The 20,155-nt window shown below is 39.7% G+C and overlaps 1 protein-coding gene across 6 annotated transcripts in view; it reads left to right on the top strand.

Annotated features, from left to right (window-relative positions):
- The window catches only part of POT1 (protection of telomeres 1), a 190,923-nt gene that overhangs the window by 123,271 nt on the left and 47,497 nt on the right, over positions 1-20,155 (top strand). For all 6 annotated transcript variants that reach the window (XM_090042161.1, XM_090042162.1, XM_090042158.1 and 3 more), the window contains one exon: positions 3,916-4,071. In XM_090042161.1, coding sequence (XP_089898287.1) covers positions 3,916-4,071 — 156 coding nt within the window. The remainder of the gene's footprint in view (positions 1-3,915; positions 4,072-20,155) is intronic.

Raw genomic sequence — 20,155 nt, forward strand, 5'->3', positions numbered from 1 at the left:
AAAGCAGAGCAGTGGATCAGGCAGAGGAAGGGAATTGGAGTGGCACTCTGGGGGGCGTGGGGCTAATTTGTGACATGCTTCCCAAAAAGATTGGCCTCTGCTAGTTTAGATTGTAATCTAGCCAAAATCCTAGTTTTCTGCAGAACTGCCAATAAGATGGTCTCTCCCCATCTTGTAGCTGTGCAGTTGATTATTCTTATTTAAATGTTGTGTTTTGTTCATTTTGAATTTAATCTTGTTTATTTGAGATCACTTCTACAGTTTGTCAAGATCATTTTCAATTCTAATCCATTCCTTCAAAGTGCTTGCAACCTTACCCTGCTTGGCATTGCCAGTAACTTAATAAGTGTATTCTCTGTTCTATCATGCAAGTTATTAATAATTTTGTTGAGTAGTACCAGAGACAGTACAAACCCCATGCAAAGCCCTATTTTATACATCTTTCCAGTTTAACAGTAACCACTGATTACTTCTTTGACTACAGCTGGACTTTATTTTCCTAGCTTGTTTATGAAACTACCATGTGGGACTGTGTCAAAAGCCTTTGTGAAGTCAAAATACATTGTATCTGCTCCTTCTAGGTCAGGGGCTGTCAACCGAGGGCATGTGTACCCCTAGGGGTACTTACAAAGTCTGTAGGGGGTATGAGCAGGTGGGCAGGGACAGAGCGTGCCCTGGGGCGCCGTGGCAGCATCTCCCCTGGCACGTTCCCACATGTCGCCTCTCACCTGGGGGAGAGGCACACCAGGCACCGTGAGCTCCACACTGTACACCGTGGCATGCCCCTGCCCCCACCCCAGCTCATGCTCCTGATTGGCTCCTGCCACTAGCTGATGGCGAGGAGATGCCGCGGCCACCCCTGCCTGCGTGAGGGCAGAGAGGTGCAAAAGGGTCTGAATGGCTTGGGGAGGGGGAACTGTGTTTCTATGCCCAGTCCCAGGAGCAGAGCAGCGGAGAGAGAGGAGAGGGCAATGGCTCCCTTCTACAGACAGATGTGGGGCACAGGGGGCTTGTATGTAGCTGCCGCCATTGTCACCCACCATCCCATGCCACTGTTGCACGCCGCTTTCCCACAGCAAGTCGCACATGAGGCTCTGTGGGTTGGACAGACAGCATGCGATTGGCTGGGTGTATCAGAAAGCCCCGCTGAAGCGCGTGCTCTATACTGATGTTGGGTGAGCTGGGTCAAACTAATGTGATGCCTCTTCTGGGCATGTGCTGCACTTGGTGTGGGGTGTGCTGAGCTGAAAGTAAAGCGCTGGGCGGGGAGGGGGTTTGTTTTGTTTTGCCATGTCTGTCAGCAGCCTGTCTCTCTCTTCCAGCCTTGTGGAACTTTTCTGTTTTCTTTGAGTTTGCAGCGATGATCCTTAATGGCCCTGAGGTTCTCTACGTATTCAAGGGTGGATACATTTAACACTCTCATACAGTGTGTTGACTTTGGCATGGCCATCTCACTAGTCTCACCCCCTGGTCCAGAACATTCCTGAATGCATTAAACAGCACTGATCCCAACACTGTTATTTGGGAGGCTCCACTATTTACTACTTTTTATTCTGAGAACTGAACATTTTTACCCATTCTTTTATTTTCTATTCTTAAGATAATTTGTGAGCCACAAATGCATTTTACCCCCCTGCCCATGACAACCTAAGTTCATTAGGAGTCCTTGATATATGATGATGTTGTTGAAGGGTTTTTAAAAGTCCAAATACACTATATTGACTAGATCAGCCTGATCTCCATGCTTGTCAAGCTGGGTAAAGAACTCTAGGTTACTGGGAAGGCAGACACATAGTTTACAGACCCTTTTTTCCCCATGCTTTCCCCACCCCCAGTTACTTTTTTTTTGCCTGAGCCATTACACCCTTGTTGTCTGCTTTGATAAATTGTTTGTGCAAGACCCTGCCATGTTGTTATAGTTTAGTTTAGAAGTCAAAGTGCAGTTTTAAGAAGCTAACCATTGTTTAAGCATCTGTTTTTAACAGTGTAAGTCTGAGTGCTTCTGAGGTTCCAGACTCATCATCTACTTTGTTGGCAATCTTCCCTGTATTGGTTGGACACCAGCACAAATTTATACTGTATTATCTTGCATCCTACACATACCGTTTTTTCCCAAAATTCAGCAGCTGGAAATTGGTGCATGCATTATAAACGAAGGAATACAATAACAGCAGTTTCTGCCTCTGCTGGGAGAAACAGCTAAAGTAATGCTGCAGTACTGTACATAGTGCTCCCTCCTTGCTGCGTATGGAGACTATCTCTTCTTCCTCCTCCCCACCCTCCACCCTTCCCCACTGGCAGAAGCTTCAGCTGTAGAAGCTACTATTCAGTTATTTACTTTTCCTTACCAGTATTTTGAAGGAACGATCTTCCTATGTTCATTCTGTTTTTCAAAAATAATGTGCACATGTTGTTTGGTTATATGTTGTATGCAAGAAAATATAGTGTTTGAATGTCATATATCATATGACAGCAAAATGTCCACAAGGAATCATTATACAAGAAACCTTCAGTGCCTATAAAAAAAAGTTTTTCTTTCTAAATTGCCTAGATGCATAGGCTTTTCCACTTTAGCCTGCATATGTCGATAGAGGAATCTTTGAAAGACGTGAGTCTAAACAGCAGTAAGTCCCCTTCAGCTGAATCCAGATGTTACCATAAATTTAAAAGATGGGCTTTTGAAGGTTAGGTATAATTTTTTATATCAGAGATTAGTTTGTTTGTTTTTTCCTCCCTCTTCCCAATCCAGATGACTGTTCCATAAACTCAAGTTCACATTAACAGAGGGCTGTATTATCTCTAGGCATTCCCTCTGAGCAGTCTTTGTAATTTCTCTTTGCTGGATCTGTTCTACAAGAAACTTAATTTTTTTGAAAAGAGATTTAGCAAAAGTAAGATATGTACTAAGCTATTAGGCCTCTTCCTTCATAAAAAGGGATCTTTCTTTCCTGTTCCAGTCCCAGTTTTCATTGGTCAGTCCTCTGAATATCAAAGCCATCAAAAACATCTCTCTAGTCAAATATGGTTATGGCATAGACCATTTTCCTGGACATCTGCAGCCCCAGATGCAAAAATCCAGAGGAACCCTGCACTAAGTCTTATCCCTTCCCTAGCTTAAGTTTTAATTCATAACTCCAAAGCTGTTGCTGGTACCTATTTAATCAACTAGAAGAGAGAAGTAGATACTAGTGTAACATATAAGGTCAATATAGTGTTACACTCAAACTTAGCAGCCTTTCTTCTGTTCTGCATTTGCATGTGGTTTCTGCTTTACAGAAATACCTGTCTGTCATTTTAGCAGTTTTTTCCAAACTTCTACATGTCCAGATTCTATTAATGTCTAAACACATATTTAAGAATCTGCCTTTGGAAAATTTAATCTAGAATTTTTAGATGAGGGAATCTCACTAAGGTATTCCCCAAACTGGATATGTAATTCATACTTAATATGCATAGTCCAGAGAATTAACATTTATGAAAAATTGGAAGACTTTTTAACAATTCAGAACTTGAATACAGAATGTTTCACAAACCATACAAATTTACCTCCTTGTAGTGCATATCTAAAGGATAAACACTCTAATATCGCCTTTATTGGTGATACACTGTATAGTAATATTTATCTATTTCTAGTATTTGGCACTTAAAAATATTCTAGCGGTCTTATTCCACATTCTTTAAATGAGAAAAAACTAATGTTAATGAATCAAGTGGGAGTTTTTATTCCTTAAAAAATAAAGGTTGTTACTTTCCTAAGGTAGGTATGTTTGTTTGTAATAATTTCATCTAAAAATACTCAGTTTTAAATATTATATCTTTTGCATATTGAATGTATGAATGGGATAATTGGTATAATTGATATTGATAGTGATATGGATATAAATTGATACTGATATTGTTTCTTTTTCACTGCAGGTGTGGGATGGCACAAAATGTTCCTACCAGTCGTGGAAGGTGCCTGTGGAATCGAGGGATCTTGAAGGAGATAAAGTTCTCATTCATAAGCTGAGAAATCTGACAGTAGACATTCTAGTTTATGATAACCATGTACAATTGGCAAAATCCCTGAAGGTAACCTAAAACTAAGCATTTCTAACTTTTTAGTTTACTTGAGGTTTCACTTCATACAAGGCAGCAGTTCATTTCTACTAGTAATTAGATAGTTTCAAACATGGGTTTTAGCTTTACAATCTTTCCTGTCCCTGCTATTTCAGTTCAAACCTCCTTCAGTGTGTGTGAAACAGCCTCATTACCTTGCAACTATCATGAAGAAGGATCCTTCCAATTAAACATTTTTTTTTTCCAGAGACTGTAACATGTACCTCTGAAAATTATGCATCACTGAAAATATTATACGTTCAAGAAATGAAAATGTATTTCTTAAAAGTGACGTAAAGTGGAGTTAAGTTTGTAGACCCCTAAAGTGTTGATTGTAGTCAGAAGAGGGTGTGATTTATTTGGTGAACTCTGTTGCATTCTGCAATACATATTTGTTTTAGTGGGTCAGTAATGATTATGCTTACATGGGGAAAAGAACAACATAATTAAACAGTTGATCTTTAGCAACAGTGCCATCTTGCTTTGGAATAAAATAGATTAGTATGAAATGTAGCTTTGATTTTATGGCATGACTTGTGTAAATATCCGATTTGAGGTGTAAAATCTATCAGAAAATGAGGATAAATGAGGGGTTTTTGTTGCAAATATTTATCCAATTTTACAAATACATTTAATTTATTATATTAATACAGTCATAAAGAGATGTTTCATGTGCACGTGATATAACAAAATGGTTCTCATTCATGCTTATTAAATCTGGGTGTTAGAATTGTTTTCATTATTCTTAATTTTTTTCTATAATCTACGTTTTGTTAGCTGATGTAGATTCACTGCAGAAGCAACATGGAACAGTTGTTTAGATAATTAAGGGAAACAGGTATATTTTTTATGCGTTTTAGGAAGATTCATTTTGCAGAACATTCCTGCGTGTTTCTAATACTACCCACAATTATGATGTTTTAATAGAACTTGTGTGCATCCAAATCTTAAAATGTAAGAACATACCACGTGAAGTGCTTTCACTAGCCGCCTCAGCTTCCCTGGTTTCCTTTTTAACTTGCTCCTTTATCTCCTACACCTGTATCTTCAGTAGACAGAAAAGGTTCTTTGGGTAAATATGATATCTTTTATTAGACCAGCTGAATAATTGGGAAAATTGTTTTTTACAAGCTTTTGGACACACACACCCTTCTTCAGGCATAGGAAGAGTCTGCTGGTGTTTGTATACTCTGCTGGGTAGAATAGAAACTTAAACCAATATGCAAAATGCAGGTCTGTGAAAATAAAAATGTGAGGCAGGGAAGACCAGAGGGGATGGGAGTTAATAGCTGTGAGACAGGTAGGGGAGGGGAAAAAGAGAGGAGTGTAGACCAATGATAAAATATATCTGGTAAAATGCAGAGAAGTTACCTGGGGTTATCTGATGGCAGACAGGTTACAGTTGCCATAAATACAATATCTAAATTTAGTCCATGATTTTTTGTATCCAGTATGTTTATGAAGTGACGTTCATAGGCTTGTCTATAAAAGGTCTTTTGTAAATTCTCTTTGAGGATTAGAACTGAGAGAGTGGTTGTCTTGTGAGAAATGCACACCCACAAGTAATTGGATATTTTTGTCTGATGAATTCTTGGTGTGTGTTCATTCTGGTACGCAGTTGTTGTTTGATTTCTCTTATGTAGTTTCCACCAGGGTGTTCAGTGTACTGGATGAGTTCTATTACATTTCTGGAGGTGCAGGTGTAAGATCCAGGGATGGTGATGGTACTGTTGTGGGAGTGGTAGAGATGGGTTAGCAGGTTTTACCTTTCTTGTCCCAGGATTCCACTGGATAGTAAAGCCAGAGAAACCCTTACAAATCTCTAGTTTGACACTTTTATAACAAAATTTCATCCAGTGTAATAGCCAGGGTAGTTAATGTTTTATTAACTCATTTGAATGAAGAATTAGTTAACAGACTGCTAAGCATTACACACTGACCGGGCATAGTGCCAGCTAGTCATACTTAAAGTCTATTGGGAAGAAAGTTTTTATCAGGACTGGTTTACACAGTGTTGCCTTGTGACTTGCACAGTGAGAATTAAGTAATCACCATCCTATCAACTATTTTGTCTCCTCACAATCATGTAAACATGGAGATCTCCTACTTAAAAGTATTTCTAGGAAGGTCTTTGCAAGTACAACTTAATGAAACATCTTTTTGGGACATAGAATATGTTAGCTATAATCATCTGTCCTTATTGGTTCCAACTGCAAAAGCCACCAGCTGCTTTTTGAACCTAGTTTCCTAATGTAAAGTAAAACAATAAAGGATTTTTTCTTATCTTTCTGCAATAAAATCAATGCATTCTTCTATTGAAGGATGCATTATTTGTTCCCTTGTCTCAGTACGTGATATTTAGACATTAGGAATGTTTTATGCCATGTTTTAAGTATGGCATGCACCTTACTAGTCCAAGTTACTGAGTGCCTGGTTTTGTCTGGTTTTTTTATCCCCTTCTATATCCCTTTATATTTCTGTTATAGAAAAAATCAAATTTATGTTAGGTACTTGTATGGCACTTATTATTATGCTTTCTCAACACTCCACAGTTCATTTCTCTCCATGAGGTAGGGAAACAGCTTTTATCCCCGCACTACCTGAGACTAACTAAAGGACAAAGAGTCTCGATGGCCACATCCGGACAAATTGCCTCAGTGTATGCTCCTGCATGTGCATTTTATTGTGGGACTAACTGTCCTGTAATGGGCAAACTGCCCTTGTCTAGTTCTTCAGCTAGGGGGGGAGTTAGATGCTGGGACCAGAACTGATGCTGGCCCCAGCAATCTTACCTGGTGGCCTGGAGCAGCAGGAACACAGGTTGGGCAGCACGGAAGCTTGGCCGCCAGTCAGGGCATTGCTCTGGATGGCCTGGTCTCCGTGTCAGTATTATGCTGATCTTTGTGCATATTTTTTTGTTACCAGGAAATTCCAGTATCAAATATTCACCCCATGCTGCAAATTTCTAGTGCGGGGCACGTTTTAATGTTCACCACATGTAGTTTGTGGTACTACAAAGAGGTTTGCAGTGCCAGAAACCTCGCATCCCTGCACATCTGGATGCAGCTTGTGAAGCAAGGTCATGGTGAAGTGGGGGATTGAACCTGTTTCCAAACTAGCACTCAGACCATCAGAACAACCTTCTTCCTTTGTTAGCAGTAGTGCCCAGACAAGCCTCTCTGAACTCTAGGGAGGATTGATTTGAGATTTTTGTAGTGTTATTGAAAAGGCTGTTGAGAGATTGATGAAATGGAAGGAAGTGACAGAAGGCAATGTATAAGGATGTTTAATAAAAAAAATTAGAACAGTTAACAGCCTAGGTAAAAGCTTTATCTGACTAGGTAGCTTGGAAAAGGGGAAGCTGGGAGAAAAGGAAAGAGACTTGAAATGTTACCCACCTCCTTGTTATTGCCAAAGGACAGAAGCAGGAAGAGGCTGGTTTTGTATCTGTGGTAGATAGAGAAGTGACAGGACTTGGCTCAAATCTGGTTTTGAGAGTTGGAGGACCAAAGAAACACAGACAATAGTTTTATAGTTTGTAGGGTCAGAAGGGACCTGAGCAGATCGAGTCCTACCCCCTGCCATGGCAGGAAAGACTACTGGGGTCAAACAACCCCAGCAAGTTGTTCATCTAGCCTCCTCTTAAAGACCACCAGGGAAGAAGCCAGCACCACTTCTCTTGGAAGTTGATTCCAGATCCTAGCCGCCCTGACCGTGAAGTAGCGCCTCCTGATATTTAGCCTAAATCTACCCTCTGCCAGCTTGTGACTGTTATTCCTAGTCACTCCTGGTAGTGCTCGGAGGAACAGGGACTCACCCAATGCCTGTTGGTCCCCTGTGACTAGTTTGTAATAGGCCACTAGATCCCCCCTCAGCCTTCTCTTGTGGAGGCTGAATAGGTTCAGGTCCCATAGCCTCTCCTCGTAGGGCCTGCTCTGCTGCCCCCGGATCATGCAAGTGGCCCTCCTCTGGACCCTCTCCATGTTGTCCACATCCTTCTTGAAGTGCGGCGCCCAGAACTGGACGCAGTACTCCAACTTCTGCCTGACCAGTGCCGCATAAAGGGGGAGGATCACCTCCTTGGATCTCACCTCAATGGTCCCAAGATACTAAATCTGCATTTTCTCAAATGTTAAGAAAGCAGCCCCTAACCATAAAAGTAAAAGTGATTTCACAGCATGATTAATCAAATAGGCATTCATTTGTCCCTGAAATTCACTAGAATTTTAATTGCATACATTTTCTTGACTAAAGGCTAAAGCTAAAATGTACAAGTTAAATCTGCTTTGTATTCATTTTACAGCATTTACTTTTTGCTGTAATAGATGGATCGTATTTAGGAGAGATTATAATAAAAATGCTGATTCCAGGTACTGTACGCTGAAACTTTACAAGCCTTTGAAGTTTAATGGCTGTGTGCACTCAATTTTGCTTGTTTGTCCAACAGAATAAACTAAAATGACTCCTAATTAAAACTGGTGGTTCTTCGTAAAAGAGAGAGTTTACTGAAGGGCTTACTAATATTATAAGTAGGTTGTCCATACTTTTTAACAGAGAAAAATTGATTAAACCTGGCTATATTATTCCATTTAATTCTTCATGTTTCTTGTTCTGTAGTGATCAGGAAAGAATTTAAGCCTGTATTTGACATCCCTTGAAAACAGTGGGTGCATCTACAAGTGCAGTTAATGAGAAGCAATTGTCTGGTACATGTTATGCCAATTTATTGCTCTTGGGCACTGCGTTTGAATGTGTGCCTGGGACTGCAGCATGTTGAGCTGGGGTGGAGTGGCCCCAGGCTGGCAGAAGGCACATGGAGTCAGCCTGTGCAACCCTGCTTAACAGGGTGGGTCAGGCTGCTTTAACCCAGCTCAACGTTCTGTGTCGGGGCTGGCTGGGGCACAAGGATGCTGCAGTGCAGGATTTACCAGCATGCAGCTCCCACACTGAAGCACCCTCATGCCCCAGCCAGTCCTGTCAGCAGCTACACATGCGTAGCTGTGCAGTAGATAACTCTGCCTTAGGACAGTACTTGTATTTACAAGTTCTAACATGCCACAGAGGTAAGTAGTTTACTGCAGCCTAATAGAGCTTCATGTGTAGATGCGAAGATTTTACTGCTGAGCTAATTAGGCAGTTCCACAGTAAAATGGCTCAGGTAGATGCACCCAATAGGAGTTAAGCATGTTTAAGAGCTTTTCAATCAGAAGGGCTAGAAAAGCCCCCAAATTGGGCCTGTATGCTGGGATTTTGGCAATTTAAGTTCGTAGAAGCAAGAGAATGCTACACTATTCATTGAGACATTTTTTCTGATCTTGAAAGTCCTTCATAATTTTGTTGTAATGTAAACCACTGATAAAATAGTAGGTTATACTTTCTAATATTGTCATGTACCATTTGCAACAAGAGTTGCAGTTTGGAAATTGTGTTTAATATAAAAATAAACTAGTTTATACAAACTTAGTGTCAGTATAAAAACATTGGAAGACAATGTAAAAACAAAATATTTTAGTGTACACTACAGAAGTTCAAAAGGATTTAAAAGGAACAAGACATCTGTGAGTAAACAATAGAAAGTGTAGAGAAGCTGGTTGGGATGCTAGACTCAATTTATAACCAATCACAGAGTATGATGTCACAATCACTTTTCCCACAGAAATATGTTTAAAACTCACAGGGCCCGTCACACAAGGTATTTACTACAGATGTGCCTAATTAGCTCTGCAGTAAACATCTCTGCATCTACAGATGTGGCCTATTAGGCTGCAGCAAACTAATAAACTCTGCAGGAGGGTGGTACTTATAAATACAAATACTGTCCTGCTGCAAAGTTTTTTACTCAGCAGCTCGGTGTAAACGTTGATGGTGGCTGGCTGGCTGGGGCACAAGGGCCCTTCACTGTGGAGGCTACCTCCCACACTAGAGCACCCTTGTGTCCCAGCCAGCCCCTCTTCAATTAGTTGAGTCAGGTCAGAGCAGACCCAGGCTGGCAGGCTGCCAGCTGGGGCTGCTCCAACCCAGCTCAACCTGCTGCGGTCCCAGAAACATGTTCAAACACAGCACCCAGGAGCCATAAACTCTGGCACATATTGCACCAGAGTTTATTGTTGCACGCTAATAGCGTGTATAGATATACCCACACATTCACAGCATATGCCACTGAAAACTCAATATTTGAATATAGTGTATTTTTTTGCTGGCAAGATTTTTCTGTTGAAAAAGCTAAAGAGAGTTAGATAATAGCTACATTTTATTTGCTACTGATAAATCATCTTTACCTTGCATAGAGTAGCTGTATTCATCTTCCCATATCAGGTAAGTTTGTGATTCGTCAACATTGTTCTTGAAGTCTTTTGCCTCCAGACCTCTTAGGGCGTAGGCAATAAGAAAACATAGTACCTTTTCAGCCATATAAGAGGCCCTCCTTAAATTGGCAAAAACGAAGGTAAGGTCTTCTTTCTGTACCCAGAGCATTATTGCCCATTTTTAAAAGGGAGGTGGCATTTCTAAAATCTTTAGTTCTTTTGTTCCCTTAGCATAAGTGAGTTTGTGCACCTGTTTGCCCTCTCCTTACACAGTTTGATCTTGCACATTTGATCTCATTATGAACTGCAATATAGAATGCTGACATGGATCAACAGATCACTAGTGCATGTTGTATAGGCATGTTGTACATTGAGTTTCAAAAATAGAGATTAGATACTTAGATATTTAATATTTTCTGATCGATAACATAACGGGCTCCAAAGGTGAGTATAAACAAATTATTGACATAATTACCAGATTGCTCTATTGACCTGTGCTAGCTTCTTAATGGATGCTTCTGTAAACCTTATTTAAAATAGTGTGTTGTTTTATATAAATGCAGATATACCAAGTATATTATGAGAACTTGGTCTGATGAGCATGTGTATGCTTCAGCCGTTACTATGGTTATTCACCATATGTTTCATAAACCTTTTTTAAAACTTTTTTTTAATTTTCATCTTTGAACTCTCCTAGTACCTATTTCTACCATGAGTTTTCACCCTGTTCTATACAACATGTTTTGCTGTTGATTGGTATTTTGATTAACTGAAAATCAACATATCAATCAACAGCAAAACATATGTTTTATTTATTCATATTTGTAGACAGTTCAGAATTGTAATTCATTAGCACAATTATTCAGATTCAAATAAGGAAAGCTTCTTTTTTGTCTTTAAATGGTAGTCCTCAAAGAGTACAAATATAGAGTGGTTGTGAATTATTTAATTATAAACAAGATAATACATTAGCACTGGCTAAAGTTTTTATAAAAGTGCTGTATGCTTTTTCTAAATATATTTTCTGAATTGGCTTAGTATTACTAACGGTGTCCAATGCTGCCTCCCAAAGGATTTTTTTAATACTGCACTTTGCCTTACATGGTGCATAGTTGCAGCTAACCTGCTTTTTCTGTTGATATTCGTAACTGTATGACTTAATATTTGGCTTTGCTTGCTATAATAGTTATCAATTCTCAAAAAAATTAATTGGAGTTGCCAACAATGGACAAGCATACTATGTATGGATACATTCAAAATGCAATGAGAAGCAATATTCTGTAGGTCAAAGAAACTTGGAGAGCTTTATCATTGATTAATACACTGCAGCATAGTAGTTTCACTTTGAAGTTCAAAACAACTTGTAATGTGCAGCAATGGCTTGTAAACGCTTGGTGGGGGGTGTTGTTTTTTTAAATCCAGTATTTCTTATCTACTTTTTTTGAGTAAGTGATAGTTAATGTCCAGTTACATAATACTCAGGTGACTCATTTTGTGCTCTAGAAATTGTTCATTTGCCTCCAATTGTGTAAGCAGTTACTTTATAAAAACACAGTTCCAAAATTGATGTTTAACTTCCTCAGATCTTGGCAAATCTCATCATTCAGGCAATTAAAAGACCCAAGTCATAACTTATCAAAAAGTTTTATTTCTGGGGGGTTTTGATACAAGTAGTAATACAGAACTTAACTATTAAACAATATGTACAGCTCAGGAATTCTTGCTATTAGCCAAATTTATAATATGACTAGCCTTGCATGGTTTTTTTATTGATTCAATCAAAAAACAAACAAACTTGTATGTGCCTGGGTCTGTCTTTTATTCACTTTTCAGACTTAAAACTGAGGCCAATAACCCAAAGTTGACGCTACTGTCTGACCCTCATAGTCACTCTCATTTTAAAACAAAAGTCCTAATAGCCCTTTGGGTAAAATTTTTACTACTAGCTAGACCATAACTCTTCTGAATTTCCTCATAATTTTAGAAAGGGAAGGGAGAACAAAATTAGTTTAAAAACCAAAACCAAGGTGCAAGAAACTGCGTTTACCCCTTGTGAAGCTATAACTTCTTACTCCAGTAATCTCTTCAGTAGTTTAACATGACATTGACTGTTGTTAAGGAGTTTGTGGTATTTTACAGGTAATAGAACATCCTGTAAGAAATAGATACTAATATATTTTTAGTATCCCATGTGAATTGTTATCCTGTAATTTATTTTATGCATTGTGTAATCAGGATCCAAATAATTATAACTTACTCCTTGGCCTAGTCTGACTGTATGGTGTTTTCTTTGAGTTTGTTTTTTAAAATATTGTTATACACGTACTACTAGTAGGCAATTCAGTGTCACCCTTAAATTCTTTATGTACTCACTTCTGAGACTTTTCTAATTTAATTCTGTGCAGCTGACAGTTCCATATAAATAGTCTTCTTTCAGCACTGAATCTTTTTTCTGTAACCTACTGTCTTTCCTGATCTCACAGCTCTTCAGCTATTTCTAATTGACTTCTCTCAGGCTTCTTATTTTGTCCCTGGAAGATTTGTTCTAGTTATGCTAGATACGTGAGGGTATCCCTGTGTCACTGTTTGATTTCACATGAAGTTCAAGTCTGTGGGGTTTTTTGCCTACTTGCTAACAATTAGCCCATAAAATTTTTGTTTTAAAACTATATTTTGGGGCAGTGGGAATTGAAGCTGCAGATCAGTTACCAGTTTGTCAGTGACGTTTTCCCACTTGTCTTGTTGAATTAATGTAGTCTGTTTCTAGCACGCTGCTCCAGATAGATAAATTGGAGGCTTGTACTGTCTTTTTGAGTATACCAGTACATTTGGAACACTGGGGGAAAATGAATATCATATCTTACCTTTGTAGAAACTAGTGGCATTTATACACATACCTTTTTGTCCCGTGATGTGTCAGAGATCCATTAATCAAGTCTGCTCTGCACACAAGCTGATGCGAACTGCACTGCGCTGAGTGCCTTTCGCATAAGCGGCAAAATGCGCAACAGCACAGAGAAAACGTTGGGATACGCTTTTGAACTAAAGCACCTCCAATGTGTTTTGGTTCAAAAGCGCGCCACCAATATTTTCTCAGTACTGACATGCATTTTGCTGCTTATACAACTGCAAGTGTCACAGTGCCAGGCTTTTCAAAGCTCCCAGAGCTGCATTACTTCCATGTGTAAAAATGCCCTAGTTTCTTATGTTCATAGTTTCCTAGTTGTTAGGGTTGGATTGCACCCCAATAGATCATCGAGTCCGACCCCCTGCCCTGGACAGGAAAGAGCGCAGGGGTCATATGACTCTAGCCAGGTGCTTGCCCAGTCTCCTCTTAAAGACCCCAAGGTAGGGGAGAGCACCACCTCCATTGGAAGCCTATTCCAGATTCTGGCAATCCTTATTGTAAAGACGTTCTTCCTGATGTCCACCCTAAATCTGCTCTCTGACAGTTTGTGGCCTTTATTCCTAGTTATTCCAAGGAGTGCCCTGGTAAACAGAGCATCTCCAGTTTCTTGCTGCCTCCCACCCCAATGAATTTGTAAACAGCCACAAGATCCCCTCTCAGCCTTGTCTTGCAGAGGCTGAAGAGATCCAGGTCCCTCAGTCTCTCCTGGTAGGACCTTACCTGCAGGCCTCCAACCATATGAGTGGCCCTCCTCTGGACCCTCTCAAGGTTATCCATATCCCTCTTGAAGTGTGGCACCCAGAACTGGACACAGTACTCCAACTGCGACCTCACCAATGCTGCATAGAGGAGAAGTATCACCTCCCTGGACCTGTTCATGATTCACCTGCTAATGCATGATAGAGTGCAGTTAGCTTTACTGATCACTTAGTCACATTGCCAGCTTATATTCATCTTGGAGTCAACTATGACTCTGAGATCCCTTTCTGCCACTGTACTGCTGAGGTCATCCCTTAGCCTATAGGTGTGTTGGTGATTCCTTCTCCCTAGATGCAGCACTTTGCACTTGTCTTTATTCAACTGCATCCTGTTCTTTTCTGCCCACTTTTCCAACTTGTCCAGGTCTGCCTGGATTTGATCCCTTCCCATTAGTGTGTTTACTTTACCCCATAATTTTGTGTCAGCCGCAAATTTAGACAGGGTACTCATTGCTGATTGTTTATCTGTTCTTACTCTGAAGGAAAAATAAAAAAGAGAAACTTCCCTCTAAATGTAGCAGTAGTAGTAGTAATAATAATACGAAAAGGTTTTGAAATGTGATAAATACAATATGGTTCAAAACCTCTCCCGTTCAAATTTTTTTCATTGAACGAGCTTAGTTTAAAGTGCCCCGCTCATTTTGCAGCATGGAGACACTGATGCATATGATGCTGGAGTATGGTGATTACCGTGCTTCAGCAGACTCAATTAATCGAGTCTGCTTCTGCGTGCTGTAGACAAGCCTCCCTGCATGTGTATAGGAGCCCTCATTTTTCATTTTAAGAAAGTAACTTTCTATCCTTCATGGTTTTGCGGAAAGGTTTAACAGTATGAAGTGAATGTATCCTGCAGGATCCGAAACCAGAAGGAAAAGAAACTAAAGCTTATTTTAAAAGAATCATTTTTGTAGCCTGACTTGTGACTTGAATGTTTGAGGTTAGTAATGTTGAAAATATAGCAAGGTACAATACCATTAATATCTTTAAGATGGAAGAATTTATTGCTCTAATATAATGTGATGCTTAAGAAACCAAATAACACAGAATCATAATTATACAAACATAAAAGCTTACATCAGTTATTAGTATTTATCTTACAATTTATTTTACTGTATACTTAAGCTGTAAGAGACCTGACAAGTTCAGACACAGTTCTACAAATGAGCCCCATGATCACTAAAATGCAGCAGCAAAAAAAGCAGAAATTATTTTGGTTTACATCAACAGGAATATCAGATGCAAGACTTAAGAGGTGATAATGACGCTCTGCTTACCACTTGTTAGGGCTCTTTCAGAGTGTTATGTGCTCTTCTTGGCTCCACGTTCTAATAGGGGTAAGGAGAAGTTGAAAAGGGTCCCAACGTGGATGACAAATGATAAAGAGCTTGGAAGGCAAGCCATACAAAGAACTTGTCAGAACTGAGCATTTTTAGCAGTGATTATGGGGGTACATGATGGCAGTCTTCAACTATCTGAAGATCTTCCATAAAGAAGAATGTATCTCCCTCTATACAAAGGGCAGGACCCTTAGCAGTGGCTTGAAGTTGCAGCGAAGTAGGTTTAGATTGGATATCAGGGGAAAACTTCTTCACTGTTAGAAAAGTCAGGCAGTGGAAGTTAAAGAACCTCACAATATTGGAGGTGTTAAGCGCTAGTTGCGGATGATCTAGGAGTAACTATGCCTGTGATCTACTATGGGTATTTCTTCCCCATGGGGGGCAGGAGGGAATTTTTTCCCCCTCCTGCTGCTGTGTGTGTGTGTGCATGTGTGGGTGGGGGTCTGTTTTCCTCAGAAGTATTGAGTATTGGCTACAGCCAAGGCTGGGTTTTGACTATTAGTGATGTGTGGCAGGTGCACATGCACCCCCTAACATTGGCTGTTGCCGGCAGCGCCTGTGGGTGGTCACTGCTCGCCACCCCACCCACCTTGCTGCTGACACCGCCAGCAGTTGCCAATTGCTGATTGATGGTTGCCACCCCCACCCTGGTACTGACACCTGTGGGTGATCACTGTGCCCCCCCATCCCCACCCCCAGCCTTGAGAGGCATGTGATGTTCATGATTTTGACTGAAGTGTGCCAGTGCTCTTCCTTGGACTTAAAAACCCAGAAGTGCCGGGTAGAGGGTCAGAGCATCTTGCCCTTTGCTCAGGGTCAGACTGTTTCAGATCAGGAAGAAATTTTCCCCATGATCAGATTGGTATAGGTTGCAGAGGGATTTGCCTTTCTCTTTAGCAGGGGCATGGCCATCTTCCTCCAATCTCTTGAGTATATTTTAATAACCAGCAAAATGTTGGCCACTCTGGTCCCCCTCCTTTACCTGTGGCAGATTAGTGTGTTATGTTTTGTGGTTGTGTTGGGATTGACTGCATAGTTTTGCTAATAGGTTAGACAGTGGATTTATATAGGATGGTTTGGATAGAAATTCTCTTGTTCCTAGCAGGGGGCTGGACTAGATGACCTATGAAGATCCTTTCCAGCCCCATTTTTCTATGATTCTAGGTATCAGAAGTTGGTGTGAAGTTGTCTTGCTCAGAAGCATGGGCCATTGGCTGCAGCCAAGTTTTGGGATTTTGACCGGGGTGTAGTGATGCTTTAGCTGGAACTTAAAAACGGAGGTTCCTGGCTAGAGCATCTTACTCTACCACAGAGGGCCAGACTGATCACCACGTTTGGGATCAGAAAGTGATATTACCCTACAATGAAATTAGCATGGACTGTGGAGAGTTTTGCCGCCTTCTGTAGTGAAGAGTGCAGTCATCTTTTTGTGGATCTCTTGCATATTTTAAAACTACTTCCTGTTCATGCACCATTGAGATTGATAGTAGCTTTGTCTCCCTGCTTTACCTGTGGCACATTAAAGGGTGTGTTTGGTGACGTTTTGGCCATTATGCCTGGTATTTGTGCATGAAGGTTGTTCCTGAAGTTTTTGAGAATCAGCTAAACAAAAACTTGTCTAGATTAGACAGGAATGGTCCTACCTTGAGCAGGGGGTTGGGCTAGATGGGTTTCTGAGGTTCTCTCCAGCCCTATTTTTCTGTGATTTTAAAATGTGTTGCTTCAGTAAAATCATTTCAGAGTTAAAGGGTCAGTGACTACAAACTATGAAATTGAATATTATACTGCAGTAAAACCTAGATTGTTCACTAAGTTAAGTTCCTTAGCCCTTTATAAAGATGAGGATTTGTGAACTAGCCTGAGGGGGTGGGGTGTATATAGCTACTACAAAGAGCTGTGCAGGAGTTCTGGGGTTCTCTAGCTGTGGTTTGTTATAGCTTTCATTTCAAAGGGTATCACATCTGTCATGAGCTGCAGTTAAATGGAGAAGTGGTGCCCTTTGAAGTAAAAGCTGAAGCAGTCTGCTGAACTGTCCTTAATTCAGCTACCCACTGCAAATTAAGTGGATTGCAAACAACTAATGATCCAGGTTCTTATGTACGTATCGTAGTGTATTGTGTCTGCTATGTGACTTTCCACAGAAAAGACCTTGTCAAAAATTCTTAAATAGATTCACTACATCTGAACAAATCCCTTTAGCTGAAAAATCCCACTCTAAAACAGGAGCAGGTTACCTCTGTATAAATTATCAGTTGCTATCAGTAAGACTGTTTTCCTAGAGGATTCATTTGGAAGGGTGGAGAAGGATAGGAGCGTGGGAGAGATATTAAATAATCTAGATAGAATCTTTCCAGCATTCTTGCAGAGCACAGCTTAAACAAGACAGCAGCAAGTTCGTACTCTTACCTGTGTTTAGAAATAATCTACATGAAGGCTTTTTATCTGTTGAAGAGCATGAGATATAGTATAGTACCTTGAAAAGTACCAAATTTCCATTCCATCAAGAAAATATGCATTCCCCTCATCACTAATTTAGTTGGAGGCATTTTCAGGAAAAGAAGGGCGACAACAGCTTAGTTATTGAAATAATAATATATATTCCATCCTATAAAAAGACTTTCAGAGATCTAGCAGAAACAAAGCATCTAGTTGTTCAATTTAAATCCAGCACTTTAAGATTCTGATAAAATCACATCTCTAAAGGATAGCCAGAACTCAAATTGATATTTACTTGCTCTGTGTGTGTCTTTGTGTATTATTTATTTAAATACACCTGAAATTGAAATAAACACTGCTTTCCCAAATTCACTTCCTAGAAAGGAGAGGTTTGGTGCAAGGTGTTTAGTTAAACAAAAACTGATGATAGCCAAAATTTTGGCTTCTAGGTAAAGAGAAGGATCTCAAAATATAAAGTTTGTGTGAACCCTCTTACTCAGTGACCTGAATTAATGCTTACATAATGACAGCTAACTCACATACCAAGATAAAAAGGAGTCACATCCACTAGTGGTTAGGCTCAGAGGGAACTCAGAGAAACATAGTAACTTGAGTTGACTGAAATAAATTTATTGTAGGCCATAAGGATATGATGGCTGTCATAATAAAAATTAAAGATCAGTCTTTTTTCCTTGCTCCAGTTGAATACTTATTACCAGTGTTATTAAATTATTATTGCTTTTTTATTCAAATTATTTAATCATGTTTTAAAATAAATTCTGAAATCTGTAAGGTCATGATGATGCTCTGGAAATAAATGTGAAATCTACTTATAAGTTTTAGATTTTTAGAATCTTACAATCTTCAGAACCTTTAGAAATGTCTCCAAATGTGCATGTCCACAAATACCTTTACTTACAGCCTTCAGATTGGACCTTTGACTCTATTTATCATGCTTTCAGTCAGATCACCATCATCTTCACCCCCTGCTCCATCTATCCATGGATGTATATACAGTGCTGTCTTGAAAGCCTGAACTGATGTCTGATCTTTGTCAGAACTCAAGTTCTTTAACCTCCTCTTCAGTAATTGGGGCAGTTTTGCTACTGAGTGAATCTTATTCTTCTACCCACAGCCTGTGCTTAGCCATCTCATGATGGTTCTGGGCTCTCATGATCACTTCCCAGACACAACTTCTGCCTTTTCTCTGTTTTCTTTATATTATAGCAGTGCTCTATTCAGTCCTTCACACCTTGCAAACTTTCTTCCTCTTAAGTCTCCCTCTAGGACTCATTTATTTTGATTACCTTCTTTGTATTAGGAGTGATTTCCACAATTATTGAAAGCAAGTCTCGCATGGTTTTAATGGAGCATTACCTTCAGTATGTTACCTCTGGTGCCTTCACGTCTCAATATTTCTCATCATCTAAGGTGGTAAATACAAAACACATAATCACATGTTCCTCTTTTTAAAAGGTAACTATTAGGGTGTGTAAACAATTAAAGCATGTTTCATGGCAGGTTACTGTAAATGTTGCATAAAACCAATGATTCTATAGATATAATTGCTAAATCATTAGCTAATATAGATTTGCATAATTTGGGCATAACTTGAATGGTTTCCCTGGAGTTTACTGGTTTATACAATTTGGAGACCTGGCAATAAGTCCAGTGAATAACCCTTAGAGTTTTCTGTCAAATTGGTGTCAGTTATTACTGAGTCTAGCACTAGTTAAAGAAAAATAAAAACAGAAGTAACTTCTGGAGATTTTTGATCCAGCATCAGCTTGGTAAAGGGGTGCAATGGAGGATTTAATAAATCCTCTAATGGCCTAATAAAATAGTCTAATGAAAGATATCAGATTCACCCAAAGAACCTTGTCTGCCTATGTCCTTAGACCAACATGGCTACAACCTACACCCCTGTAACATGGAGGATTTAAGTTTCTTAATACAATCCTCCCCCTCCCTTTAATTTTACCTTTGGAAATTTGCTCAGAACAATGTATTCACACAAAGATTTCTAACTACATGACAATGGAACAAAGATTCCTTTTTGTGTCATTTTTCGCCTGAGTTCTAAAGCGATCAAGGGATATAAACAGCCAAGCAACTCAGCTTAGTGGTTGCGGCATTCCTGGGAAGCGGGAGATGTGTTTGAATTCCTTCCATGTCAGGAGCGCCTGGAATAACCTTAAGTCCTGGGTTATGTTTCACAAAGGAGTTATGTCTAATAGTAAATTAAATTCAAAGTTCCTTAAAGAAGGTTAACAGGGAATTAACAACATGACACACTGCAAATTTGCCTCCCAT

The sequence above is a fragment of the Crocodylus siamensis genome, chromosome 4 (genome assembly GCF_052110815.1).
Source record: "Crocodylus siamensis isolate JL-2025a chromosome 4, ASM5211081v1, whole genome shotgun sequence".
NCBI classification, from domain to species: Eukaryota; Metazoa; Chordata; order Crocodylia; family Crocodylidae; genus Crocodylus; species Crocodylus siamensis.